This window comes from Gopherus evgoodei, chromosome 1, assembly GCF_007399415.2.
Source record: "Gopherus evgoodei ecotype Sinaloan lineage chromosome 1, rGopEvg1_v1.p, whole genome shotgun sequence".
NCBI lineage: Eukaryota > Metazoa > Chordata > Testudines > Testudinidae > Gopherus > Gopherus evgoodei.
In genome coordinates, this window is record NC_044322.1 from 273,489,418 (window position 1) to 273,516,995 (window position 27,578).

General features: G+C 51.2%; 1 protein-coding gene across 3 annotated transcripts; it reads right to left on the reverse strand.

Moving 5' to 3' along the window:
- Positions 1-64: 64 nt before the first annotated feature.
- Positions 65-27,338, reverse strand: NAGA (alpha-N-acetylgalactosaminidase). 3 transcript variants are annotated; one of them, XM_030547612.1, is made up of 9 exons: positions 27,201-27,338; positions 11,811-11,988; positions 7,176-7,350; positions 6,725-6,902; positions 5,703-5,797; positions 4,572-4,733; positions 3,899-4,096; positions 3,157-3,300; positions 65-2,292 (listed from the first exon to the last, which is right to left on the reverse strand). In XM_030547612.1, the coding sequence occupies exons 2-9, from the start codon at positions 11,963-11,965 to the stop codon at positions 2,110-2,112; spliced, it is 1,290 nt and encodes a 429-aa protein (XP_030403472.1). In that variant the 5' UTR covers positions 11,966-11,988; positions 27,201-27,338; the 3' UTR covers positions 65-2,109. The 3 variants fall into 3 exon arrangements, with proteins under 3 accessions (XP_030403472.1, XP_030403468.1, XP_030403479.1); XM_030547608.1 differs by having other exon boundaries at positions 27,093-27,337; XM_030547619.1 differs by lacking the exon at positions 27,201-27,338 and adding an exon at positions 14,826-14,848.
- Positions 27,339-27,578: the final 240 nt, after the last annotated feature.

Genomic DNA, 27,578 nt, shown 5'->3' on the forward strand with positions numbered 1-27,578 from the left:
CCATTGTATTGTTTAAATAAATTACCTAAATAATTGAAACCAGCATGGTTACATTATTTTGACAAATAAAATATGCTGAATTTTGCAAAATTTTGATATTGGGCACAGAATTTTTAATTTTTTGGTGCAGAATTCTCCCAGAGTAGCCCAGACCCCACTTTCCCCAGCCCTTAAGCTGTCAGTTTGGGCCCAGCTGGGATGAAGAAGATAGGCTGTTTTCCTTCCAGTTACAACGTTCCTGTTCTGGCCATACAAATACATTATTCAAACATTAATTCTCTAGCACAACTTACACTGTAATACATAGCAACAGGGTTCCCTTTCAGACAATGGAGTGCAGCCAGCTGTGGCTCGGGCCCACAATGCAAGTGACAGGCTCCTAATGCAGTCCCCTGGCAGTGTATTAATGGCTAAAAAGCTGGTCATGGAAATGAACAAATTCATGCACAGCTACCTTTCCCTGAGAAATCCTGGAATGTTGGCCAGCTAGAGAAGGAAGGGAGCCTGTCCCCATCCAGCAGGAACAACCAGCTCAGTTGCTGGGTAGGCTAGTGCTAATACGAGGCAGTTCTCGGCTGGACAAGATTGTGAGTGCACAAGTGTTTCCAAGCCCGTCAGGCAATGAAACAGACACTGTACACTGCTGCTTTCCTGCTGCGTACATTTAGCGGTGGTGGTTTTTTAAAGATGATAAGGCATAAATCAGTGGAGACTACTGTAAATCTCCACCCCGTTCTGTGAACTAACTGAAAAGGCAGGCTGGGTGGAGCACAAGCCAGGGAGTCCTGTTTAATTTCTGCTCTGCCACTGATTTATTGTACAGCCTCCCTGTGCCTCAGTATCCAGCACCAGGGCACTACTAAGGCTCACCCAGGCTGGGATTCTGTGATGCTCAAGCTCCTATTTGTAGGGCACTTGGAAGATGTTAAGTGCTAAATATGACTAATAATCTTCAGGTATGGGAGGGGTATTGTCCCCAATTTACAGACGGGGAAACTAAAGCTTGGTCCACACCAATAGTCCTCAACTGATTTACCCTTGTGGGCCACATATGCAGCTCTCTCTGTGTTACATGGGCTGCATCCACACAATATACGTACTACCTATATGGCTGTGAGGATGTCACATGTGCCATAGCTGAGTGCTGATTGGGCCTTGGGTTGAGAACCACTGGTCTACACTTAAAAATTAGATCAACCTAGCTCCATCGCTCAGGGCTGTGACAAATTATATCCCTGAGCACTGCAGTTAGATTGGTCTAGCCCCTGCTTTTGGCATGGCAGAAGAATTCATCCATCGACCTAGCCACCCGCCTCTTGGAGAGGTGAGATTAACACCACCAATGGAAAAGCCCCACCCATCAGTGCAGGAAGGGTCTACTTGAGGGTGCTGCAGCCCCACAGGTGTGCCACTGTAGCAGAGGTAGTGCAGACATCGCCTTTAGCAATTGCTGAGATCAGAGGCAGCACTGAAATTTATGAGTTTCTAACTCCCAGGACCCTGCTCTTGCTGCCGCACAATGCTGCCTCCTACAGGCGCTAATGGTTTTACAACTGGAAGGGGGTGAGTTCTAAGCGAAGGAAATGGTAGGAAAGTTCCCCCCCGATGGAACATGTGATTGCTGGTATAGCACTTCCAGGAGACTCGCTCCTCGTGACAGGTACGTCAGGGGTCAGCTCTAAGGCCCTACTGCAAATCTAGGGGAAATGACCCCTTCACCGAGTTACGCTACTGCCTTCAGCCCCTGCTACTCTAGCACGGGCTCAAAGCCAAGTGTTCAAGTAGCGAGAGTTATCAAATGCTCACACTGGCCGTGTTCTGGCACCATCCAGGGAAGGGTCTCAAAGCACTTTACAATCAGTAATGAATTAACCCTCCTGTCATGCCTGGGAGGGAGGTGATAATTCTCTCTGGTTGACAGAGAGGAAAATCAAGGCACAAAGCGGTTATGTGCAGATCATTAGTTTGCGACTGTGAACAAGCAAAACGTCTGTTCCATGTAGTGATGGAAACACTCAGGGGAGTCGCTCCTGGCCAGAGAGCAACATGTACCCATCGGGGCTGGATAAAATCACAGCTGGCCCCCATCCTCTTCCTTTTTGATTGGCTTCACAGTGCAAATGGGTGGAAGCCCTTTCCCTGGGGGCGCTGTCTGACAAAATCCAAGGGTTGATCCAGGTACATTGTGGGATAGAGGTACCACATGACTACGCCCGAGGGGTTAACAATGACAGTGAAGTTCTCTCCAGCCTTCAGGCCGCTGATGATCCCGCCACTGTACACATCCTGTGCCTGAAAGAGAGGTGGTTGTTACCAGCATTTGCATGGTGCCTCTCATCCCAAAGTATGTAAAAAAAACCTTTACTTCCAAGGCAGTTGAGAGATCCCAGGAAGTGTAGCCTGCTCTGGCAGGCCGAGTAAGCAGCTATGCAGCGGGGCACGGTAACACTACACAACAAAGGCAGACTACTGTATCCAGCCCCAAGGGATTTTGATCAGAGGCTGCAGGAGTAGGAACGACTCCATTGAAAATACCCAGAATCAGAATGATCCCAGGAAACCCAAGGCCCATGATAACGCTCCCCCTATCACCTCCTAGAAATCTCATCCACACAGTGACCAGGCCTAACTCACTTTGGTCTGTGAGAGCCACGGGGACCACAGCCTAACTGCGAGCACACCATCAAAGTCCCAGAGCCAGGCTAGTCAGTGATTTGGTACGGTCACTTGCCACCCAATCCCCACCCTGCCCCAGCACCATCCTGAAGTAAGAATAGGGGCAGGAGCTTCGTAGCTGTTTCCCCACCCCCACAACGTGTAGGGCCCAGTTGCCCACATTCAGGACTGCAGCATTCAGAGTCCAGCCTAATCCCTGGCATGACTGTGCCAGGGGAGGGATGAGTCCCAGCATGTATGATGGATGTAACTGGGTCTATGGGCTTGGCTTGTGGTCTCCAACAGTATTACGTGTTGTGTGAGACTGAGGGTGGAAAGACAGGACAAACAAACTACATTCTGGGGAAGAGAGTAGGAGGGGGACTCCAGACTGCAAAGCATCGTGTGTGAACATGGGGGCTGAGCTCCCCACTCTGCGGAGATAAGGGGCCCGTGGGGCAGGGGCGTTGGGATGGGACCTGCTGTGCTTTCCCTGCTCACCTCGTACACGGCGCTGGCGGAGAAGTTGAGCTTGCTGAGGGAGATGGTGTAGCGGTACGGCATGTCCGTCCGCCGGCTGAGGAAGACCAGGGCACTGGCTGAGTGGGAAAGCGGGCGCAGGAACACCTCAATATGAGACTTCTCCTAGGGAAGCACAGGGGCAGCAGAAAGAGGGAGTTTAGGTGCATCTCCAGCTTCACTGCACCTCTCCCTGCAGCTGCCACCCATTCCCCCAAATGCTCATCAGCTCTTGGGATGGCTCATGAACCTGACCTGGCAGGGGCCTGGAAGCAGCACGGATCACATCTCTTTGTTGGGCATGAGGTGCCTAGCCACACACTGACACATCAGCCATCAGCAGGAGGGAGTGAACTGAGGTTGTTTGATGGCCGCCCTCCTACCCACCAGTGGCCTCAGAGTCCCAAGAGTAACCCTTTCCAAACCAAGAGACAAGAAAGGGCATGGGAGGACAAACCAAGCAGCCGAGTCTGGTGGGGAGGGAATGGAGAAGGGGAATACTAGAGCTGTTTAACAAGCGAGTCTTAGTTCAACCTTTCCCCTGGCGAGGCCTCCCCAATATTATGCTAACCCCATAAATCCTCAGCTAACCACAGCCATTCCCTGGCTTGGCTCGCCTTCACCCCTGACACCCAGCCAGTCCCTCTCAATGGCTTTCCCCCCCCATCTACGCCCCTCTCCCTGGCCCGTATGCAGTTGGGTTCCCACACGTGCCCTTCTGTACCCTAAGGACTCTGCGTCCCTGGATTCCCAAGGGGTCCTGGTTGATTTTGATCATCAGCCGGTTCTGCAGAATCTCCCTGGAGCTGCGGGAGAGGGTGCGGAGGTCTGTGGACATGAAGAGTGGGGCGGCCAGCACCGTCCATAAGGCCATCTGGGATCGGGACTGTTCATCACTGAGGCCAAAGTTTCCAATGATCAGCTGTGGCACAGAGGAGAGGAGCCAGACAGTGGGGTGGGGCAGAGGAGGAGAGAGTGGAAGAGCAGAAGGCAGGGGGTACACATTAGCAAGACAACTGCTGCTCCCAGTGGCAGGACCCAGCCCATGGAGAGCACTGGCATCCTGGCAAGCCCTTTCCCTCCCGCGCTGGTGGAGCATGCCCAGCTAACACAGTCGTAAAGGTGTCCAGCCCCATTTGTGCTCAGTGATGTTAAATATGTATTAATTAAAATACTAACACGTTTAAACCCCCACCTTGTCCCTAGTCTAGACAGGGCTTTTCAGGGTGGATGAGGGATGTGGCATGAGGGTTAGGCAGCTCTGGCAGCCTGCAGACCTGTATAGTGTGCCGTGGGCTAATGAATTCCTGCCAGCCATGATCTCCAATTCTCCACCCTACTTCTAGACAGGAAATCCCTGGAGACCCTCCTCTCCACCATCAACAGCCTGAAGTTACCATGTCTGGGTCATTCCAGTGGCCAGGGCCATTCACCGGCTGCAGCACATCCTGATTTGCTGAAAACCAGTCCACGATGGAAAGGATGCTGTTCCAGGAGTCCTGAATGTCACCATAGTTACGCCAGAGGTTACAGATGTTCGCCAGGAGGGTGTAGTTCACCTGGAAGAGAACAAGGTGTACAGGAAGGGAATTCAGGTGAATGAGAGAGGGGGTGTGTGCCCACAGAGCGGTGGGATGCACCTTTGTCATGGGCGGGGGAAAAATACCACCCCCACCCACGCTCACACTGTACTTATCATCGCTAGTTCAGAAGCCACCGGTGAGACTCACTGGGAACGCTGGGCTCAGTTCAGAGAGCCTTAGTGGCCAAAAGGTGTTGATGGATTTGAGGGAATTCAGAGAAGTGCAACACCAAGCAACTAAGGGACAAGGTACCTCATTTGTGGGGAAAGCTGAACAGCCTGGCTAACCAGCTAGAGGCAACTGGGGGCAGGGGAGGGCACAATGAACATCCACGAGTACACTTGAAGGGTGTAAGCAATGGCGGGGGGAAGGAGGGGGATTGTTCAGGGTGATCCAAAGGCCTAGAGTACAGGTGGGGGTGGAATCAGAGTGCGCCAAGGGAAAACTCATGCTCCACTGCGGAGGAGCCTCCCAGGGGAGTTGGTGGAAGGCCAATCATTGGAGACATTTAAAACTGGACAATGCTCTGAAGAATACATGGGTGGGGAATGATCCTGGGTTGGCTGGGATAGGGATGGACAAGAGGTGTCCTACAGGCCTCTTTTCCACATTTAACTTCAGCTATTCTCCTGCAGACATCGCCACTTTTCAGGAGTGTCCTTTTATATTAACAATCCGGTCCAAAGATTGGTACCACTGCCCTTCCTCCTGCACCCCAGCCTGGAATCCTTCCACTTGGATCCACAGCCTGTCTGACAGCTCACAGTCCCTTTGGGAGATCAGTGCCCACAAGCCAATCATAGCAACTGGGGTGGGGGAGGGGTAGGAAAAGAAGGCATTAGGAATTCATGCAACGCTGAATAAAAGTTCCTCCCCAGGACAGTCAGTGCAGGACGATTACAGGAAAATCAAAGGAACCCCAGGATCTGCCAGGGCGAGCCTTACCTTGGGTGGAAGCCCTCCTCGATAGGCTGGCCAGCTACAGGAATAGGCAATAGGGCGGCCTGTTGCATTCAAGGCCATTGCCATTTTAGGGTAGCCTATGAGAGACAAGAAATCCAATTGGTCAAGGAAAGGCTGGCATTGACAGGGGAAAACAGCAGCACTTTCTGGAACGATCACTCAGATGAACCTAGTTACATGGATTTTTAATGGGCTACTTTAAGAGACACACAAGTAGAAAGAAAGGGGCTCAAGGATGGTGGGGGGAGAGGAGAGGTGAATAACAGAAGCTGCCTTCCTTAAGAAATCAAATATTTGAGGGCTTCTCCACCCATACTCAGATCGTGAGGCTGAAACCTATCCCCCCACACCATCAGAACTGCCAAACCACCAGGTCCCCCACCAAAGCACAGACCCATCAGGCAAGCCACTCTCAGGCCATCAATGGGATTTCTGTAGAAAAACAGCTCTGCCTTATGGTCAGTAAGGACAATTTCCCCCACGCTCCCCACGATAACATCCTATGCACGTGTAAGGGTCTTCTCTGAAGGTTCTGTAGCCCCACTGTAAAGCAGGTATTTTGGACACCTTCAAAATCTCAGCTAGGGATCTAGCTTGGAGGTGAAGATCCAGAACGGCAGGCACAAGGAAATGAACCTAACAGGACATAGGTTTGTGCCCGTTAGCAGAGAGGTTCTGAACCTTTTACCAAGCCACAGTCCCACATTCAGCCATTTCTGCACACTCCTCTTGAAACGTGCCACCAGCATCCTCAGAGACTGCCCCAGTTGGTCATGGGAAGCACCATGAGCATCAATGCAATGAGTTATGGAGATGGGGAGTAGGAATCAAGATGGCAGCCCTGTTCCCCTGATACGTGCAACAGCCCCCATCTGGGGTGGCCCACAGGCTGCGAGAGGCTCTGCTTTAGCATAAAGAAAAAAGGTCTTCTCAGTTTCTCTGACACTGAGGACAGTAACAGTGGCGTGGCTGCAAGTCCACACAGCCTAGGAGACAGTCTCTACCCTGGGCCTGCTCCTCTTCTGATGAGTAGCAGCCATCCAGCTTCAGCATGTCCACGCCCCACTCTGCGAAGGTCAGGGCATCCTGTTCAACTCGGTCCAGCGTGGTTCCTGGGTAGCCACCGCATGTGTAATTGCCCATGTCTCCATAGATGCCCAATTTCAGTCCCCGGAAGTGTGCCTGTGCAAAGGAGAGGGGTGTGAGAGAACCTGAAAGCCCCTGGCTGCCACTCAGGGCAGGTGTGAGTTTGTGGGGGGAGCATGTCAGAGCGGACAGCACTTTAGCTTCTCTCACTGTGCTAGAGCGTCACCTTCCACATCTCTCAGGTCACGGATCTCATGCCTCAAGGCCACAAGATGTGATGTGACTGAACTAACGAGAACCCACCCTGCTCCCCATCCCCTGCCCCTTCCCTCTCTGGATCCTGCCTTTACACCAAAATAATCAGCTCACGTAATCTGCCAAGGCTTTGATCCCACTGGGAAAACGCTCGGGATCTGGGATCAGTTTCCCCGTTGCGTCCCGCTTCTTCGCCATCCAGCAATCATCTATGTTCACATACACGTAGCCCAGCTCCTTCCAGCCATCGTCTGCTAGACGATCTATCATGTCAACGAAAAGCTTCTCGCTACCTCGGGGATGGGGAGAGAGAGAACAGGCTCAGGGCAAGAAGAGGTAAAAAAACAATAATTAATAATTAATTATTAATAACAACACTTAGCAACTGCTCCTCTTTATCCCCAAAGGCTGCTACAAAAACCATGGAGTCATTCAACCTGTAACCAAGACGGAAAAGACCTTTTAGGTTCCATCTTCCCTTGTCACTGCCAATGCAGGGGTCTGGTCTCCACAGCAGAGTCTCAAAGGCTTTGTCCAGTCCAGTTTTAAAGGACTCCAGCAATGTCCACTTCTCCTGGGAGTCTATTCCCTTGTCCACCAGATGTCATCAATAGGAAATGTTTCCCGTTATTCTTCCTTGTAGCTTGCAGAGCCTGAACAATTCTAAAGCACTTATCTGTCCCCCGTGACTAGTATCTGAGCCCCTCACAATGTGCAATGCATTTATCCCCACCACATCCCCGTGAGATAGGAAAATGCTGTTATCCCCATTTTGAAGATGGGGCAACGGAGGCTCAGGTCACATAAGGAGTTCATGGGGAGCAGCAAAATGAACCTGGGGCTCCCAAGTCCCAAACTAGTGCTGTGACCACTGAACTATCCTCCCTCTCTTTACTCGCCTTGCTGTCTACATCCTTCATGCGTTTGTCAATAGAAGCTAGATCTCTCCCTCAGTCCTCGTGGCCTGTGCAGACACACAAGTTTTGTCCATTCGCTCTCTCCTTTCAAGTCATGCCCTCCAACTCCATCAGCAGGTTTGTTCTTTAAATTCTCTCCAGTTTCTCAATCTCTCTCCATCGAGGTCCCAGAACAGAACACGGAATTGTCAGTGGGGACCTCATGAGGCCTGTAGGGAGAGGGGCTAGCCCCCTCCCTCATTGGCCATGTGACCTCCACCTGGAGTTTGTCAGCTCCTGGACTCCAGACTGAGCCTTGGGGGGCCCTACCAAAAGGGCTATGACTCATATTGCTGCCAAAGTCCCTTCACCCCATTCCCAGCTTGCTTGGAGCTAGGGGAGGGGACAGAAGGAGTTAGAAACCCCTACTGGGGACAACAGGGACTTGGGAGGCTTCTGCATGAGGTGATCTGGGTCTGGAGAGAGACAGTGAGCGCGGATCAGGGAGTAGCCATTGAACTCCCACTGCTGTGAAACTCTAGTTGCATGGATTGGGTAACTGCAGGGACCAGCATACAGAGAGAGATCGATCCAACCCCACATGTGCTGCCAAGAGGCAGCTGAGACCAGGAGGATTCCAGGCCAGGGAACAGCGAGCCTGGCCAGAGTCTGGAGAGCACCCTGTCCCACTCAGAGGTGAAGAAAAAACGTGAAGGTGACTTTTATTGAAGTCAGCCAATGCCACAGTGCTGCAACACTCCATCTCAGGACACACAACCTCAGCCTAGCATCTTCCTTGGGAAGAAGGGGTTGGAGGAGTTTGAGAGTGTGCGGAGGTGAGGAAATGGCTTATTTATCCATGTTTATCAGTTAGTTAACTGTAACCCATTCCTTCCCCAGATCCTAGCTTCCTGATCCTAATAAAGTCCCCCTTTGTTATGCAGTTATTTCTGGTGTGCCATTCCTTTGCTGGGATTCATTTTATTTACTCTATTGTCCCCTGCGTACTGGGCTTTCCACCCCTTGCCAGCTAGCAGTATGGTCACTGATTGCTCAAGGGCTGGCTCCCCTGTGGACCTGGCACAGTAAGGAGTCACCTGAGTGGAGACACCAGGAAGAAAAAAGCCAGGCAACGCAAAGAGAATGGACAAGCTCCAAATAATGGTGATTGATGGGAGAAGAAAGGGGGGGGGGGCTTTGTCTATCCCTCCGAGGGAGTGGCTACAGTTATGATTTGTATTACAGTAGCATTCAGAGACCCCAAGCAGGACCAGGACCGCAGAGTGCTGGGAGATGGTGCCCATGCAGAAGAGCTTGGCGTCTGAGACGAGCTGCTGTGAGGGGGTGTCACAGAATGACCACAGGGAGGGAAGGAGGTTGTGTAAGAGTCACAGTGACAGGAACATATGATTATATAGACTAGCTAAGTGAAAAAAAATACATGGTCGGGGCTCATTTATATTATATGTAAATCAGCAATCCCGGCGGGGCACCCGTGCTGTGATGTCTCTGCATGCTCAACTCCAAAGCACGAGTCCTTTTGCAAACACGCCACACTGCAAGATCATCATCCTCCACCTACCCTGACTGTCAGCAGGATCAAAGAACGAGAAGAGGAGCCAGGGAAATGGCTGCTTGATCATTTTACAGGGCCGAGAGGGACGGGCTGACAATGTTTCAGACCTCAGGCTGGTGCTACAGAATGCCCTTTGGCCTTTGCTTTAAGCACAGTACTTCTTGGTGGCCTCAGCACAGAAAGGAGCAGCATCCTGATTCACCACAGTGTGGTGTGTTTCTGCTGCTGGAGAGAAAGGAAGCATTGTCCCTCCCCTCCAAAAAGAGTGTCTTGTTTCTGTGGGAGATGTTGAAAGGTTTGCTGAGATTCCATACACTGGACAGGAGATTCCCAAATTAGGTTTGACATTTCCATGAATAAGAACAGCAAACACGGAGACACCAGCTGGAGTACAATTAGGAGGGATGTCAACCCTGTGGCTTCAGGTCATACGTGGAACATCCCATCCCTCCTGTAAGGAGAAGGCCATTGTCTGCAGCCATATTGTAAGGCCTAAAGCCTAAGGCCTTCGTCTGCAACCAGATTAAAAGAGCAGCCGAGCCGCAGCCATTAGCTGAGAAGCAGGAAGTCACATCCTCACATTCCATCTAAATTATATTAAAACAATGTAATATCAGGCTGTTAAGAAGGCTCTCCTGTCCTAATAGCACCCACCATCACTAGATAAAGAAACAGATCTTAAGATGATTAAAAAAAAAAGGCAAAAAATCCTTAGTTTGATAGCATCCCGTCTGTCAAGAAATCACTTAGCAATAGTTGTGGTTGTGAAATCCTAATTTCTTTATTGTTTTGTCATTATGGTCCCCACTTCTCTATCGTTTATCTGTATGGTCTCTGTGTGGTTCTTTAACTGTTTATGTCTGTTACATAATTAATTTTGCTAAGTGTAAATTAAGGTGGTGGGGTAGGATTGGTTAAAGAATTTTGTTACACTATGTTACGATTGGTTAGTAAAATTTTAGTACAATGATTGGTTAAGATATAGCTAAAAAGAACTCAAATTTCACTATATAAGCTGGAGTCCAAAAGGAAGTTCTTTGGGAATCAACTCCAGGACACAGCCCCAAAGATCAGAGCTCCCAGACCTCAACACTCAGCCAATGACACCATGCAGAAACTGGAGTCCCCCAGATGGACCTGATCCTTACTGGCCATCAAGAAAAGTTCTTCTGTCTTACTGGGAGTGGTGAGCACTGTATGTGTAATGTGTGCATTCTGTTTTTGGTGATTGTTAATAAATAGAGGTTGTGTAGTATATTACTGTAAAAGGCTCTTTCACTGGTAAAAGGTCCTGCAGAAGTAGTATACACCCGGAGTCCTATGTACTGGGAAAGGGTGTGGGTACTTAAACTGACCAGGTTAGTTACACCCTGAGCCCTACGAATTGGGTAAGGGTAGGTGCTTTTTGCCTGGAGCCCTACAAATTGGGAAAAGGTGGGGTGCCCTAACGTGTGCAGGCAACACTCCCCCCAGTTGGGGCCAGGAAGAAGTGTCCCTCCAGGATGTCATATTGCACAATTAGGTGTGTGCTGACAATTTTAAGTCTTCCTCTGAAGCATGAGATATTGATGCTGCTAGCGGTGGGAGACAGATGAGATGGACCAGTGTTCTGACCCAGTGCGGCAATTTCCATGTTCCTTCAATGGCTTTCAGAATGTTTTAAAATTACTCTTCATGGCACGGAGATGTGATGGTGCAGGGGTTAGCGATCTGTGCATCACATCTGACTTGAGTCATGAGTGAAATGAGTCTGGTTCTCTCACCTCAGATCCTCTCAAGCAGGATGCTATCGCATAATCTAGCTCCTGCTTCTCTGCAGCCTCCCCAAAATGTCTCTGCTCCAACCTTCTACCTACCACCTATGCCTTTTATTTCCCCCAGCTGCCAAATAGCTGGTGGGGGACTCATGTCCAGGGACAGAGTCAGTGAGGGGCGGGGAGGAGATAGGACATGGGAGGGATGGACTCTGACCGAGGTATCTCTGAATGAGGGGGGAGGATATGAAGTGGAGGGGGATGCTGGTGCTGCTTGGGGTGTCTCTACATCCCCCTCTACCTTCGTTCTCCAAAGCACTGAAGCCAAAAGCTATTCAAACAGAGCATTACGAAAAGGTGAGGCTTTAGCCCTTAACATGCAGAGGGGAAGCGTGGGAACTCCTCATGGTGCCCTCAGCTGCAGGGCGAGGCAAAAGTAGGGGCAGTTTGCCTTTTCTCTCCTCACACCACGTCGTCTCCACACAGAACTTCCAGATGCAGCCCCTGGCGTTGCCTCACTCACCTGATGCAGTTGTCAGGGTCCGTCTTGCAGTCAGTGTTGCAGCGAAATCTCTCCCACGCCAGCCAGCCCATCGGGGGCACCCGCATGAGTCCATTCTCCAGAGCCAGGGCACAGGCCACTAGGGCCAGGCCAGAGACAGAGGCTGCTAACTTCATTGCTCTGGAGTGAGTGATAAATACTGACAAGAGAGAGACAAAAATCTTTCAGTGGAAAGAGCCCTCTCCTGCTTCAGAAATCAATGAGGTCCACTCGGGGGATCCTCCCTCTGCAGTGGGTCATCGAGCAGGTCACAGGGCTCCACCCACCCATCCACCACAGACTGTCCATGGAGAGGAACATGATGAGATATGGCATGTCCAGCCCATTCTCTCAACCTAGCTTTATGCAAATCATGGCCTTTTGTTATCAGCTTCAGGCCACCCCAGCCTACCTATCTATGTAGGGTTCTACAGTGGCTCTAGTTGTTAATCACCCCTCTCTGCCTTTGTTTACCTCCGAGGGCAGGTTGTATCATCCCCTCATTACTGCATTAGGGTTCCTTCCATAGCCCCACTTCCTCTACCCTCTAGTCCAGCTGTCTGAGAGCATTGTCATTGTTCCTCCACAAACCCCATCTCCAGTACAGCAATCCATGAGTAACCCAGAGCCCTGACTGTAATTATGCATGTTACTACACCACCTGCACCCCAGCACCCCACCCATATGGCCTCCTAATATTCTACCTGTACCCCACTATGCCATCACATACTGTCCTGCACCCCCAAAACTCCAGAGTAAGATACTTCCATCCTGCCCCACACATCCTTCAAAGCACCATAGTGTCAGGTCCTCCTCTCAACGACTCATTCTGGTTTGCACAGCAATTCTCCTGCATTCACTCCATTACGCCCCATGCACTCCAGTCTGCCATAGCAAAATGGCTTAGTCCAACGCCTCGCCTGTCCCCACAAGCACCTCCATGGTGACAGCTGCACCCCAAAGCACTGCAGTATCCCTACCCAGTGTACTCCAGTGCCATTATCCACTAGCAACGGCCCAGTGCACTCAAATGTCCTGAACATACACTCGCCACCAGCCCCGTAGTGCACTGGCACCCTCTCCCAATATCCTCTCTGAGCTGGACCATTGGCTTTGGCTGCGGTGAACTTTTTGTTTCTGCTGTCCTGAGGGGGATGCCGTGTTCTCTGGCTCAAGACTGTAAAGCCTTTCTGCTCTGGGCCACAAGTGTGATGGGAACAAACACGTCATCAAAATCTCAACCACAGGGTAGAACAGATATGGGGCAGAGGAGGGAGTGTGTCTACACAGCACACTAAGCCCAGGCTCTGACCCAAGTTTGAGCCCAAGCCCCACTTCTGTCCACACACAAGCCAGTCTGACTTGAGTAGCAAGCACTCAGCACCTGGGTCCTAGGGCCCTGCTAGAGGGATGGATCAGAGCTGGGTCCTGCTGCGACTCAGGTCCAAGCCCTGTTATTTTGCAGTGTGGACACAGCTCAAGCAGCAGACCTGAGTCAGAAGATCAGCGTAATGCAGTATGGACACATTAGCATGGCTGTGAGCCCCGGGTCCAGCAATTGTAAGCCCAGGTTTATAATGCAGGGACGGTTCAAGCATTTAACTACACCCATTTACTTGGCAGCCTCAGTCCTTCCTGGTTTGGCTTGACTTTTTTTAGTCTTTGATCCTCACTTCTGCCTCAGGAGACCTTCAATAATAGGTTGAGTGGAAGAAATATATTTGCTTTGGCTTGCACTGTGTTTATAGTCAAATCCTGCTGCTTATCTGCACAACATCTTCCAACTGTGTCCTTCCCTCTCCATTCCCACTGCCAAGGTATTAGTCCTGCTCTAGTAATCTCTGTTTTGGCCATAGCACCTTCCTCTTTAGCCATCCCCTGCTTCCTCCCTCCGGCCCATTTAATACCTTGCTGCCAGGATAGTCTTCCTTCCCTTCTGCTGGCCCCATGTCCTTCCCCTCTTCTTGAACCTGCAGTGCTATCTCCTCATGTTCCACATACAGCTCAAATGTCTCCTTGCTCCCCAAGCTCTCTAGAATCTGACTCCACTTCTCTCATTTCTTGTTCCTACGCACCCTGCCCTGCACTACGCTCTAGCCATTTTTCCCTCCTGACTGTTCCCTTTGGGGGTGCTGGCACTCAAACCTAAACAGAGGGTTTTGGGAGGCCTGGGGCAAAATCTGAAACTGAGGCCCCCCCTTAAAAAAAAAAAAAAGACAGCCACTGAAGGGCAGTCCAGGGGGTAGGGACGGGTTGGACGGGAGTCCACACCGCACTCACTCTACAGCAGTGGTTCAGCTCCTGCCCCATGGGGTTAGGCCCAGCTCCCCACTCTGGGCATTGTGACCTGGCACATGGGATCACCGGGCCACTCAGGTTTGGCCCTCATTTTGGAGGGGCCACCAGGCTAAATTCCATGAGTGGTAGTGCAACCCCCCAGGGCCAGGTCTCAATGCCACTCAGCTCTCAAACAGGTGCTCGGGGCAAACTGCCCCTCTCTGGGTGGCCCTGTTAAAACTGGGCCTTTTCCTAAATATTTCCCAGGACTGCTCTCACTGGTTGGGCTACAGCGGCAGTAGCGCTATGGGAGCACTAGTACAGACAGGCTGCCAGCCTTCTAACCCTGTTCTGAGCACATCTACATAACACAGTGCTTCACTCACGGAAAGAGGTTCTAAAGGGCTTGCATCAGACGTTTAAATGTGGTTGTGGTTGGAAAAAGTGCAATGTTGTCAAGTCATGCAATTTTATTGCAACTCTTGGACTGGCTGGTGCTTTCCTTCAAGCCCCAGCTCCTGAAGTCATGTGATGATGTGAGATGCTCAGCATTTAAAAAATACAAACCCTATGGTTTCTAACTTTCATGGTTGTGGAGAAAAGCTTGAGAACATGACCCCCTAAATGCTATATCCCACAAAGACAGAATGAACTCCAAAAGGTATTACTTTAAAAAAAAAAAACCTGATTTAAGCCAATTGCATGATTTTGGGGGCCTACCTCATGATTTTGAATGCTTGGGATTGACAATGTTGAACATACATGATTGTGTAAAAATGGTACTGTCTTCCTCATCTGCTCCCTGTGGATCGCCTACTCGTCTGTTTATGTTAACGTTAAAGACAAATTGCAGGTGCTATTTGCCCGAAGTCCAAAGCCGGGGATACAATGTAAAACAAAGCAGCAGCCCTGGCAATGCTGGGGAATACCTCTAGCATAGAGGATCCCCCTGGCCAGCCCAGAGCTGGCTCTGCATCTCCCCACCTTTGGTGCAGGAGAGCAGCAGGGGCTTTCCTACACCCTAGATATCTATCAGTTGCCACAAAGCCCACAAGCACCCTGAGATCCAGAGCACAAGGCAAGACAGTCCCAAGGGCTGCTTAACCTGCACGAGAGGCTGAACCAGCCCCCAGCAGCTCCAGAATAGGGCAGGGTTCAGCTGCTCCCCCTTGCACTGGATTCTCCGCCAGGCCAGGGATGACTCAGGGCCTGTGTTTGCAATTCAACTAGGGGAACATCCATCCTGTCAGTGGCTGTTCGGTAAGGAACTGGAAAAACAGAGTGGCCAGGTAGTCATACTAGAGGTTCGCACTCTTCCTTGCTCAAGTAGCCAAGCTGTGTGTGTAATCCACATGCAAACGAAGGCCCAGCTTGGTAGAAGCTGACTGAAATGGAGGGCAAGGGGCCTGGCTGGAATTGGGGGGCTGAGTGGCCTCACTAGGGGAGGGAACAGCTGGAGTGAGGAAGGGGCCTGGCTGAGTGTACAACTCAGCCTACATAAGGAAGGAGGTGTGTGACTGAGGGTATGGCTACATTTGGAATTTCAGAGCGCTGCCGCAGCAGCGCTTTGAAGTGTGAGTGTAGTCGGAGCTGCAAGATACAGCGCTGTAAAGCGTCAGTGTAATCAGGGCAGCAGCGCTGGGAGCGCGGCTCCCAGCGCTGCACGCTACACCCGTAAGGGATGTGGTTTACATGCAGCGCTGGGAGAGCTCTCTCCCAGTGCTGCCGCTCTGATTACATTTACACTTCAAAGCGCTGCCGCAGCAGCGCTCCCGCAGCGCTGCCGGGGCAGCGCTTTGAAATTCCAAATGTAGCCGTACCCAAAGAGAGCAGGGAGATTACAGCTGTACAGACGGTCTGTTTGTTTTTTTGTAACTTTAGCTGCAGACACCAGGGCAACAGACACATTATAAATACCTAGATAACTAAGACAGAATCAAGCATTGCAGGTCTCATTACTCCCTGAGGAGATGGGTCCATATTATGAAAACCTCATTCACTTTAGCTCTAGTCAGCACTGGTGAGGCCTCAGTTGGAATACCATGTCCAGCTCTTGGGCCTTGGCTACACTTGCAGGTGTGCAGCGCTCGGAGTTACAGCTGTCTTCGTACAGCTGTGTAGGGAAAGCGCTGGAGTGTGGCCACACTGACAGCTACCAGCGCTGCAGTGTGGCCACATTTGCAGCGCTGTTGGGAGTTGTGCATTATGGGCAGCTATCCCACAGAGCACCTCGTCCCATTTTGGCACCGTGGGTTGTGGAAATAGGGCGGAGGGTGTGGGTCATTCTGCTTCCTGCCCTAACGCCCTGTGATGCATCACTTCATATCCCAGCAATCCCTGTTTTTCCGTCCACGTTTGGTGCCATCTTGACTCTCTCAACAGTTTCTGTGCAGTGTAATTTCTGGGGGAAATGGAGCCCGAACTGCTGAGGAGTATGCTGATGAGTCTTGCCAGCACATCACGTTTGGCAGTTGAGCTATTCCTTAAGTTCCAAAGTGATGAGGAGTTTGACGATGATAGCGAGTTGCCTGACGCGTATAACACTAAATTGCTTCTGGCATTCACGGAAATGCTCAGCACCGTGGAACGCCGCTTTTGGGCTCGCTATTCCACATCTAGGCATGCATGCATGCATTCAGATCCCTCCCTCCTCCTCCGAAAAATTTCCATCCTCAAAATAAAAGCCACTTACCGGGACCCCGCTTCTCTGTTTGTCCTCCACCAAGTACCAGCTACTGCGACTGGCTACCTTCCTCCTGGCTTGAGAAGAGCTCCTGGCTGCATGCCCCCAGGGACTCCGAGGTGTCTCCCCCGACCCCAGTACCCTCACTCTCGGTTTCCTCCTCCCCTCCTCCCTCGCTCTGAAGTGTCCATCGTGATCCTCGGATTGGTGGTGAGGTCACCCCCAAGTATCGCGTCCAGCTCTTTGTAAAAATGGCAGGTCATGGGAGCAGCACCGGAGCAGCAGTTTCCCTCGCGGGCTTTGCAATAGGCACTCGGCAACTCCTTCACTTTAACCCTGCACTGCAGAGCGTCCCGGTCATGGCCCCTTTCCAGCATGGCGCTTGATATCTGCCCAAAGGTATCGTAATTCCTACGGCTGGAGCGCAGCTGCGACTGCGCAGCTTCCTCCCCCCAAACACTGATGAGGTCCAGCAACTCGCCATTGCTCCATGCTGGGGCTCGTTTGGCACGTGGAGGCATGGTCACCTGGAAAGATTCACTGATTGCACTCCACACCTGGCTGAGCAAACAGGAAGGGGATTTTTAAAATTCCTGGGGCATTTAAAGGGTGGGTCACCTGAGGCCAGGGCAATAGAGTTCGAACTGATAAGCAGAGTAGCTGAACAGCATTCTGGGATACCTCCGAATACCTCTGGAGGCTAACAACAGCGCTTTTGGTGGCCACACTGGCAGGGCAGCGCTGCATCACCAGCGCTGCAGTTGTTATTCCCCAGGCTGAGGTGGAGTACAGCCAGCGCTGTAGCCAGGGAGATACAGCACTGTATGTGCCTTGCAAGTGTGGATGGTGAGTGAGTTGCAGCGCTGTAAAGCCACCACCAGCGCTGCAACTCTCCAGTGTAGCCACACGTTAGGAAAGATGTGGACAAACTGAAGAGAGTTAAGAGGAGAGCAACAAAAATGATAAAGGGTTTAGAAAACAGAGGCCATAGCTACACTGGAGAGTTGCAGCGCTGGTGATGGGGTTACAGCGCTGCAACTCACTCTGTGTCCACACTTGCAAAGCACGGCCAGCGCTGCAACTCCCTGGTTGCAGCGCTGGCTGTACACCTGGTCTGCCTGGGGTGTAGCAATTCCAGCGCTGGTGATGCAGCGCTGGTCATCAAGTGTGGACACCAACAGCGCTTTTATTGGCCTCCAGGGTATTAGGAGGTATCCCAGCATACCTTTTCAGCCACTCTGCTCATCGTTTCACATTCCACTGCCCTGTGCTCAGGTGACCTGCCCTTTAAATGCCCCAGGAATTTTAAAAATCCCCTTCCTGTTTGCTCGGCCAGGTGTGCAGTGCAATCAATCAATCAGTGACCATGCCTCCACGCCCCAAACGAGCCCCAGCATGGAACACTTCCGAGCTGCAGGACCTCATCAGTCTTTGGGGTGAGGAAGCTATGCAATCACAGCTGCGCTCCAGCCGTAGAAATTATGATACCTATGGGCAGATATCAAAGTCCTTGCTACTAAGGGGCCATGAACGGGACGCGTTGCAGTGCAGGGTAAAAGTAAAGGAGCTGTGGAGTGCCTATTGCAAAGCCCGTGAGGGAAATTGCCGCTCAGGAGCTGCCCCCACGACCTGCCATTTTTACAAGGAGCTGGATGCCATACTTGGGTGTGACCCCACTGCCAATCCGAGGAGCACGATGGAGAGTTCAGAGCAGGGAGAAGTGGGGGAGGGTGTAGAGGAAGCCGAGAGTGAGGCTACTGGGGTGGAAGGAGACACCCCGGAGTCCCAGGAGGCATGCAGCCAGGAGCTCTTCTCAAGCCAGGAGGAGGCTAGCCAGTCGCAGCAGCTGGAACTTGTTGGTGAAGAGGAAGCAGAGGAGCATGTTCCCGGTAAGCAGATTTTATTTTTAGGATGGAAATGTTTTGTGAGAGGAGGGTGGGGGTTATGGCTGCCTGCCTGCATGCCTAAATGTGGAATAGCCCATTGATTTGGTCTATCACGTCTCTGTAATTGGCCTCGGTAATCTCTTTAAAAGTTGCAGCCAGAGCGTGGGCAATGTGCTTGCGCAAGTTTATAGGAAGAGCCACTGTCGTCCTTGTCCTGGTCAGGCTAACTCGTCCGCGCCACTGTGCCGCGAGGGGTGGGGGGACCATTGCTGTACACAGGCAAGCTGCATAGGGGCCAGGGCGGAATCCACATTGCTGTAGAAGACCCTCCCTCTCTTCCCAGGTAATACGCAGCAGTGATATATCTGGCAGTAGAAAATCCTGTTGAAAATGTAGTGATGATTGTTCAGTGCAGGTCCCCAACTGTCTGCCCTCTGCTTTCCCCAATGCACAGAAACCCCAGCCCTCAGGCAGTTCCCCTTTCCAGGTGAAGTCGCGGCAGAAACACTCACCCCATTGCTCGCCATGCCTTCGCTGCCGTGGCCTCTCTGTGCTATGTTAGGTATGTGGGAATGATGCTACAAAAAGTCTATAAACTCCTTCACTGTGATAATAAACAACGTAGCCTCTGTATTAAATGTTTCTATTTATGTTTTTTTAAGTGTCCTTGAATAATCCAGCCCTATCACCGCCTGCGTGAAGACTACAGAACTTGAGGAAAAATCCTAGAAAATCAAAAGAATATTTGATCAAAGCAGTTATGAATCAGTACGCCAGAGACAGTAAGAGGCTGCAGGACTGGAGAGAGAAAATGCATGAGTGGAGGCAAACACAGAGCAGGAGAAAGGAATTGGCTACCAAGAAAAGCACAAAGCAGCTGATAAGCCTCCTGGCTCGCCAAACTGACTGTATGCAGTCTCTCGTAGCCATGCAGGCAGATCAGTACCGTGGTAACCCCCACCCCTCCCAAAGCTCTCTCCCTTGTTCCCCAGTGTTTGCACAAAACACCTTTCTCCAGCAGCCTGGTTCTTACCACCACCAGCTGCCCCCAACACCTGTACGTTCACCTACCAGCCCTAAGAACTACAACCCTTCCCCTATGCACTCAACCCCCATCATGATGCAGCATATTAATCCTGAAGTGCAGCAGGCATTGAACAGCAATCCAAGCAGGACATATTCAAACCTCTGAATGTACAGTCCACCACCCTACCCTCCTGCCCTTTTATGTACTGTATTTTGAAGAAATGATTTCCTGGCTTTTAAAACATTTTTTATTATTGCAGAAAGTGAGAAATACTGTACCTCAACCAGCCCTGAGGACTACAACCCTACCCTATGCACTCAACCCCCATCACGATGCAGCATATTAATCCTGAAGTCCAGCAGGTACTGAACAGCAATCCAAGCAGGACATATTCAAACCTCTGAATGTACAGTCCACCACTCTACCCCTCTACCCTTTTATGTACTGTATTTTGAATAAATGATTTCTTGACTTATAAAACATTTTTTATTATTGCAGAAAGTGAGAAATACTGTACCCCAAGGGAAAAACGGGCACTGCAAAGGCACCAAATATTACTGTTGGCTTTCAGCCTCAAATTGCTCCCTTAAGGCATCCCTAATCCTTGAAGCTCTTTGCTGGGCCTCTCTAGTAGCCCTGCTCTCTGGCTGTGCAAATTCAGCCTCTAGGCGTCGAACCTCGGAGGTCCATTCCTCACTGAATCTTTCACCCTTCCCTTCACAAATATTATGGAGGGTACAGCACGCGGATATAACAGCGGAGATGCTGCTTTCCCCCAAATCTAGCTTCCCGTAGAGACACCTCCAGCGCGCCTTTAAACGGCCAAAAGCACACTCCACAATCATTCTGCACCGGCTCAGCCTGTAGTTGAACCGGTCCTTGCTCCTGTCAAGCTTCCCTGTATACGGTTTCATGAGCCATGGCATTAAGGGGTAAGCGGGGTCTCCAAGGATCACAATGGGCATTTCGACGTACCCTACTGTGATCTTGCGGTCTGGGAAAAAAGTCCCGGCCAGCAGCTTCCTGAACAGGGCACTGTTCCGAAATATGCGTGCATCATGCACCTTTCCAGGCCATCCTGAGTAAATGTCAGTGAAACGCCTACGGTGATCCACAAGCGCTTGGAGAACCACAGAGAAATACCTCTTGCGATTAATGTACTCGGATGCCAGGTGGGGTGGTGCCAGAATAGGAATATGCATCCCATCTATTGCCCCTCCACAGTTAGGGAAACTCATTTGTGCAAAGCCATCCACAATGTCCTGCATGTTCCCCAGAGTCACGGTTCTTCTTAGCAGGGTGTGATTAATGGCCATGCAAACTTGCATCAACACTATTCCAACGGTTGACTTTCCCACTCCAAACTGGTTCGCCAACGATCGGTAGCTGTCTGGAATTGCCAGCTTCCAGATTGCAATAGCCACCCGCTCCTCCACTGGCAGGGCAGCTCTCAATCTCGTGTCCCTGCGCCGCAGGGTAGGGGCGAGCTCAGCACACAGTCCCATGAAAGTGGCTTTTCTCATCCGAAAGTTCTGCAGCCACTGCTCGTCATCCCAGGCTTGCAGGACGATGTGATTCCACCACTCAGGGCTTGTCTACATCACAAAGTTGCAGCGCTGGTGAGGGGGTTACAGCGCTGCAACTTAGGAGGTGTACACATCTGCAGGGCATCACCAGCGCTGCAACTCCCTGTTTGCAGCGCTGGCCGTACTCCCGTTTTGTCTCGGGTGTAGAGGATCCAGAGCTGGTAATCCAGCGCTGGTAATCAAGTGTAGACACTTACCAGCGCTTTTCTTGACCTCCGTGGAATAAGCAGGTATCCCAGCATACCTGAGGAAGCGTCTGGTAATCAAGCAGGTCTCCTTCCCCGGTTTGCAGGGGGGTTCGGGGAACGCGAGAGCAAACCGCGGAGAAGCTGGTCTCCTTCCCCAGTTTGCTCTCGCGTTGCCCGAACCCCAGTGCAAGCAGGTCTCCTTCCCTGCGGTTTGCAGGGGGGTTAGGGGAACGCGAGAGCAAACCGCGGCGAAGCTGTTCTCCTGCCCCGGTTTGCTCTCGCGTTCCCCGAACCCCCGTGCAAGCAGGTCTCCTTCCCTGCGGTTTGCTCTCGCGTTCCCCGAATCCCCGAGCAAGCAGGTCTCCTTCCCTGCGGTTTGCTCTCGCGTTCCCCGAATCTCCGAGCAAGCAGGTCTCCTTCCCTGTGGTTTGCAGGGGGGTTCGGGGAACGCGAGAGCAAACCGCGGCGAAGCTGGTCTCCTTCCCCGGTTTGCTCTCGCGTTCCCCGAACCCCCCTTGAAGCCGCCCAACAGCGCTGCAGTGTGGCCACATCTAACACCACTTGCAGCGCTGGTTGCTGTAAGTGTGGCCACTCTGCAGCACTGGCCCTATACAGCTGTACTAATACAGCTGTAACAACCAGCGCTGCAAAATTGTAGATGTAGACATACCCTCAGTGCTCATTTCCCGAGCCCGAAGGCGGTGTTCCACGGTGCTGAGCACGTCTGTTACTGCCACAAGCAATTTAGTGTCTTGCTCGTCAGGCGAATCAATATCATCGTCTGACTCCTCACTGTCACTTTGGAGCTGAAGGAATAGCTCCACTGTCATGCGTGATGTGCTGGCAACATTCATCAGCAAGGTCCTCAGCAGCTCGGGCTCCATTTGTAACAGAAATCGCGCTGCAGACTCACAATGGCGCCAAACTGCTTGGAATGTGTAGCAAAGCACCACGGGGCGTTGGAACAGGAAGCGGAAAGACCCGCACCCTTCCGTCCCCTTCCCACAAGCCACAGCGCCAAAATGGGACGAGGTGCTCTGTGGGATAGCTGCCCACAATGCACCACTCCCAACAGCGCTGCAGATGCTGCAAATGTGGCCACACTGCAGCGCTGGTAGCTGTTAGTGTGGCCACACTGCAGCGCTGGCCCTACACAGCTGTACGAACACAGCTGTAACTCCCAGCGCTGCACAAATGTAAGTGTAGCCATACCCCTAATCTATGAGCAAAGGTTAAAAAAACTGGGCATGTTTAGTCTTGAGAAAAGAAGACTGAGCAGGCACCTGATAACAGTCCTCAAATAAGTTAAGGGCTGTTAGAAAGAGGACAGTGATCAAGTGTTCTCCCCAGCCACTGAAAGGAGGACAAGAAGTTAACAGGATTAATCTGCAGCAAGAGATATTTAGATCAGATATTAGGAAAATCTTTTTAACTGTAAGGATAGTTAACTGTAAGGGAGGTTGTGGAATCCCCATCATTGGAGGTTTTTAAGAACAGGTTGGACAGACGCCCGTCAGCAGGTCAGTATACCTAGACTTAGTCCTGCCTCAGTGCAGGGGGCTGGACTAGACAACTTCTCCAGCCCTACATTTCTACGATTCCATTAGAATTTCCACCCAGGAGGGCCCACACGGAGTAAAATAGCAGGGGAAGGGATGCTCCTTGTCAGGACCAAGTTGTACTGCCAGACCTGTACGTTCAGTACGTTCAGGTTCTCAACGTCACAAACTCCTCCCAAAATATGAAGGAGAAAATGATTTATACCCTATTGAGATGCTGGGCTTATACTGAATGCTAAAGAAAAGTGGTGTGTAGGCAGCTGCATTTGTCCTGACAATAAAAAGTAAAGAGAAGCAGAACTCCTCTGCGGTTTGTGGCTGGAGCACAGGACCGGCTGGAGACATGTCTCTAACTTCTGCCACTGACATGCTGTGTGATCTTGGTTACGTCTGTCTGGCCCAGATCCTCTGGCATCACTTTCCCCCATCTCCAAACTGGGACAATAACAATGTTGTCCACATTTCTCTAGTTCTTTGAGACCTTCAAAGGGAAGGCTGTACAGAAGTGCAAAGTGTTATTTTTTATTGATAAAGGGGATGTGTTAAAGGACTGGGACGTGGCCTGCTCTAAAAGCTCAGGATCATCTTCTTGCTTTGATCTGTGCGCAAAACTCCAACGGATATCACAATATGATCATGGTGATGCTGAATGTGCCCCCTGAATTCTTTAATACAACTGAATGTTCATAACACTGCTCCTTCCTAGGGGCCCCAGTCCAACACCAGGGAAATCAACAGGAGTATTTCGCTTGACTTTAACGGGCATTGGATTTTGCAATCTCCCCTAAGATAAAATTGGGAGAGATTCCCAGAGATCTGAGGATGTTGAGGCCCCGACTTTGGGGAAACAGTAGTAATCTAAACATACTTACAATGAGGGGATAAGAAGCTCAGAGACCTGGTGAAGGGGGACATAGAATCTTTAACTTTTAGTTTACTTGTCCCAAACTAGCCCCAGGTCAGTAGCAATTACAAGTTGTTACCATCTGATGGCTTTCCCTGAACTGCATGGAGCATTGGAGGGTCTCAGGCTAGCTCCTACTGGGACAGATTGCTCACACTGCAAAAAATCACCCACACAGTTTGCAGTCTCAGCAGAGCTCAAGAATTAACCAGGTCTAGAGTCGAGTGAACTATTCATTATGAACAACATAATGAATGAATTTGATAATTGCTGAAACCAGGATCAAATTCATTTCAGTTATTCATTATTCAGGGTGTGTTACTGGTTCCCCAAGTCACATGGGATGGTTTATGCTCCCAACTCAAAAGACCAAAACTTTAACAACAAAATTCCAACTCCACCACAGACAGTCACTTGGTCTCTCTGTGCATCCATTCCCTATCCATACAATGGGGATGCTAGCACTTCCCTACCTCACGTACATTAAAGATGGTGAGAGATTCAGATACTAGGGTGACAGGGGCCATATAAAGAGGGTGAACACTCTTGACACCTACCGTGACCCCCCTTGTCTGCATCTGAATTCGAGTGTTTACATTAGGAGCAGCCACTCCCCAACATTGTGCAAACAAAAAACGATTCCAAAAATGTTAAACAAAGAGCCAGGCAGGGGACGGGCTAAGAGGAAAAAGCAATCCAGGGCTGGGACAAATGTTTGTGAATCATTTTCTCTCCAATCACTCAGTACTAGATCATGAAAACTAGGTTATTATTCATCTTTAGGACTGGCCCTGTCTTGAAATATATTAATGCAGGAAGCTGGGTCAATATGCCCTGTACCCAGGGCCGTCCTTAGGCATAGGCAGAATAGGCAGCCACATAGGGCCTCACTCTCCCTGGGGGCACCACTCTGCAGGCAGCCCAGACAGTGTAGAAGCAGGGCTGCTGGGTCCTAGAGAGAGCCGAATGCAGCACAGTCTGAGGAATGGGATTGGCTGCTGGGGTCTCTGGGAAGGGGTGGGGGTAGGGGCTCACCTGTGAGTGTGACTCTTTCCCCCCGGCTGAGGTGAGGTGAGGCAGGCTCTGTGGCTCTGGAACCAGTATCCTTTGTTGTCCCCCATAACATCCATTCTTCTCCCCCCCGCCCCACGGAGCACCTCCTCCTTTCTCCCTCCTCCCCAGGAGCACCCCTCTCTCTCTCCTCCCTCCCCTCTGTCAGGGCTGGGTTGGGTGAGGTGCTGGGGGATAGGTGAGGGGAGGGTTGGCTGGCTGCCTGCTGAGGAAAGTGAAAGTAACTCACTTCCTGGGCAGCGAGCCAGGATTGGAATGTCACACAGGGCTGGGTTGGGGTTAGCCAGATGTGTGAAAAATCAGGACGAGGGGTTGGGGTAGGGTGAGCAGATATCCCTATTTTATAGGGACAGTCCCAATTTTGGGGCCTCTCTCTTATATAGGCTCCTTTTACTCCCCTCCCCCCGCCCCTACTGCCTGTCCTGATTTTTCACACTTGCTGTCTGGTCACTCTAGGTGGGGGTAATTGGTGCCTATATAAGACAAAGCCCCAAATATCAGGACTGGCCCTATAAAGTCAGGACATCTGGATCTGGCCACCCTAGCTGGGGAGCACCTCTCCCCGGGCTGGCAGCTGCCAGCGATCCATCTCATCTGGGGGGAGCTGCACAAGGCAAGATGAGCTGCTGTGGCTCCATGGGTGACCTGTCTGAGATCAGATGCTGTGCTAACTTCACCATGGTCCGTAAGGCTGGTGGTCGTGCCCATTGGCGTGTGATTGCACCTGAGGGTTTGCTACTGCTGTTGCCACTCTGCACCCCAGGAGGTGGATTTTGGGGTCTATTGCAGCTGTTGGACCAGCAGGCTAGGAGGTGAGCCAAGCATGAAAGCAGTACTGTGTTGCCATTTAGGCTGTCATTTAACAACTTTGTTTGCCAAAGCACGGTGATAGTTTTGATTTAAATGGACTTGAACTGTATGAAGAATTGAGTACACTGTCATCAATGTTGCCACATGCAAAATCGGTGATGGACACCGTACAGTTTATTCATACCCGCACACTTGTTGACATATATCCTAATGTGTACATTGCCACTTGTATTCTACTGATAATTCCTGTAACAGTAGCATCAGGAGAACGGAGTTTCTCAAAACTAAAGCTCATTAAAAACTATCTCCGCTCTACCATGAGTCAGGAAAACTTAACTGGTCTTGCTATTCTTGCAATCGAACAAGACATGACTTTGTCTTTGTCATACGATGACGTTATTACTGATTTTGCAGCCAAAAAAGCCAGAAAGATTGCTTTTAATTAAAAACAAATCTTTGTTTCAATACCTCTTCATATAAATTTCCAATAAAAATTTTGATAAATTAATAAAATATATATTATTTGCATCATTCTGTCATATCAGAATTTTTTTTATAGTGCTGCTTCTTTAGTGCTAGTCCATCAGCATTACAGTGTGCTTAATTAAGTTAAACTGGTTTTAATAACGTGAATGTGGCAAGTTTTCCAATACTGTAAGCTTATGTTTGTGTTACTAAGAGCAGATCAGGCACAGGGGCACCAGTTTAACAATCTCGCCTAGGGCACCATAAATCCTAAGGCCGGCCCTGCCTGTACCTACTCTGCAGGTACACTGGGCTCCTGTGCTAGTCAACTGGCACTCTTCACCAGGAGAACAAAAGGAAATCTGAATGGCAAGATGTTATTATTGCACCTTATCAACAGAAAAGGAACAGTCCCTGGATAGGAATTGACCATAAACCAACTCCGGTCTCAGACGGGGTGGAACACGGCACAGTCCGTGCTAATGGAGCAGTCTGCATCTAGGACCCCAATTCAAACTCATCAACCACAGGAAACTAAAGAAGCACATGGCTGAGCTCTGCGTAGGCAGAGATGGAAAGCCGTAGCTGCCGAACTAGCAACCCGAAGTCTGCAGCGCCTCATCCTGCAGGATCCCAAGGCACTTTTAAGGTTGTACAGCCAGAGCCCCCACCTACCCTACTGCCAAGCAGCCGCCTTTGGAGCGAAGGAACAAGCAGCATCAGCCCTCCGCCCCAGCGCCGCAACCCCCGAGCGCCCGCCGCCCGCGGAGCCTGCCCAGGCCCCCGCCTGCCGGACCGGCTCACTCACCCAGGCGGAGAGGGACGGGCCAGGCACCAGGATCAGCTGCAACACAACTGAGCTTCCAGCCTGGCCAGGAGAGAGCGGGAAGCCACGTGATCCCCAGCCGCTGCTCACCTGACCAGCCAGTTCGGTGACTTCGGGAAGCCGGGCGGGCCGCGCGTCAGCTGTGTCCCGCAGGAGCGGCCGCGGCCGCTCCCGGTGCGGGTGGGGAGCAAAGACGCCCGCTTCCCGGCCAGGGCAGGCTCCAGGCCCCAGCGCGCCAAGCTTGGGGCGGCTCCGGTGGAGCAGCGGCAGGGACGCCTGCGGCAGATCCACCGGAGCCGCGGGACCGGCGAGCGGCAGCGCGCCCCCCGCTGCGTGCCACCGTGCTTGGGGCGGCGAAATGGCTAGAGCCGGCCCTGTTCCCGGCACCCAGTAGGAGGACTCGGAGGCAGAAGGACAACGCCCTCCCCATAACCCTCCCCTTCCCGGTTCCGCATTGTGGGGCCTCAG

Bases quoted from the DNA above. Each gene is read 5' to 3' on its own strand.
- NAGA (XM_030547612.1), bottom strand. From the start codon at position 11,965: ATGAAGTTAGCAGCCTCTGTCTCTGGCCTGGCCCTAGTGGCCTGTGCC. The intron at 5,798-6,724 runs GTAGAGACTGTC...TGTCTCTCATAG, and splicing joins AGAAGAGGAGCAGGCCCAGG to GCTACCCTAAAATGGCAATG. The intron at 2,293-3,156 runs GTGAGCAGGGAA...CCTCTCTTTCAG, and splicing joins CCGCCAGCGCCGTGTACGAG to GCACAGGATGTGTACAGTGG.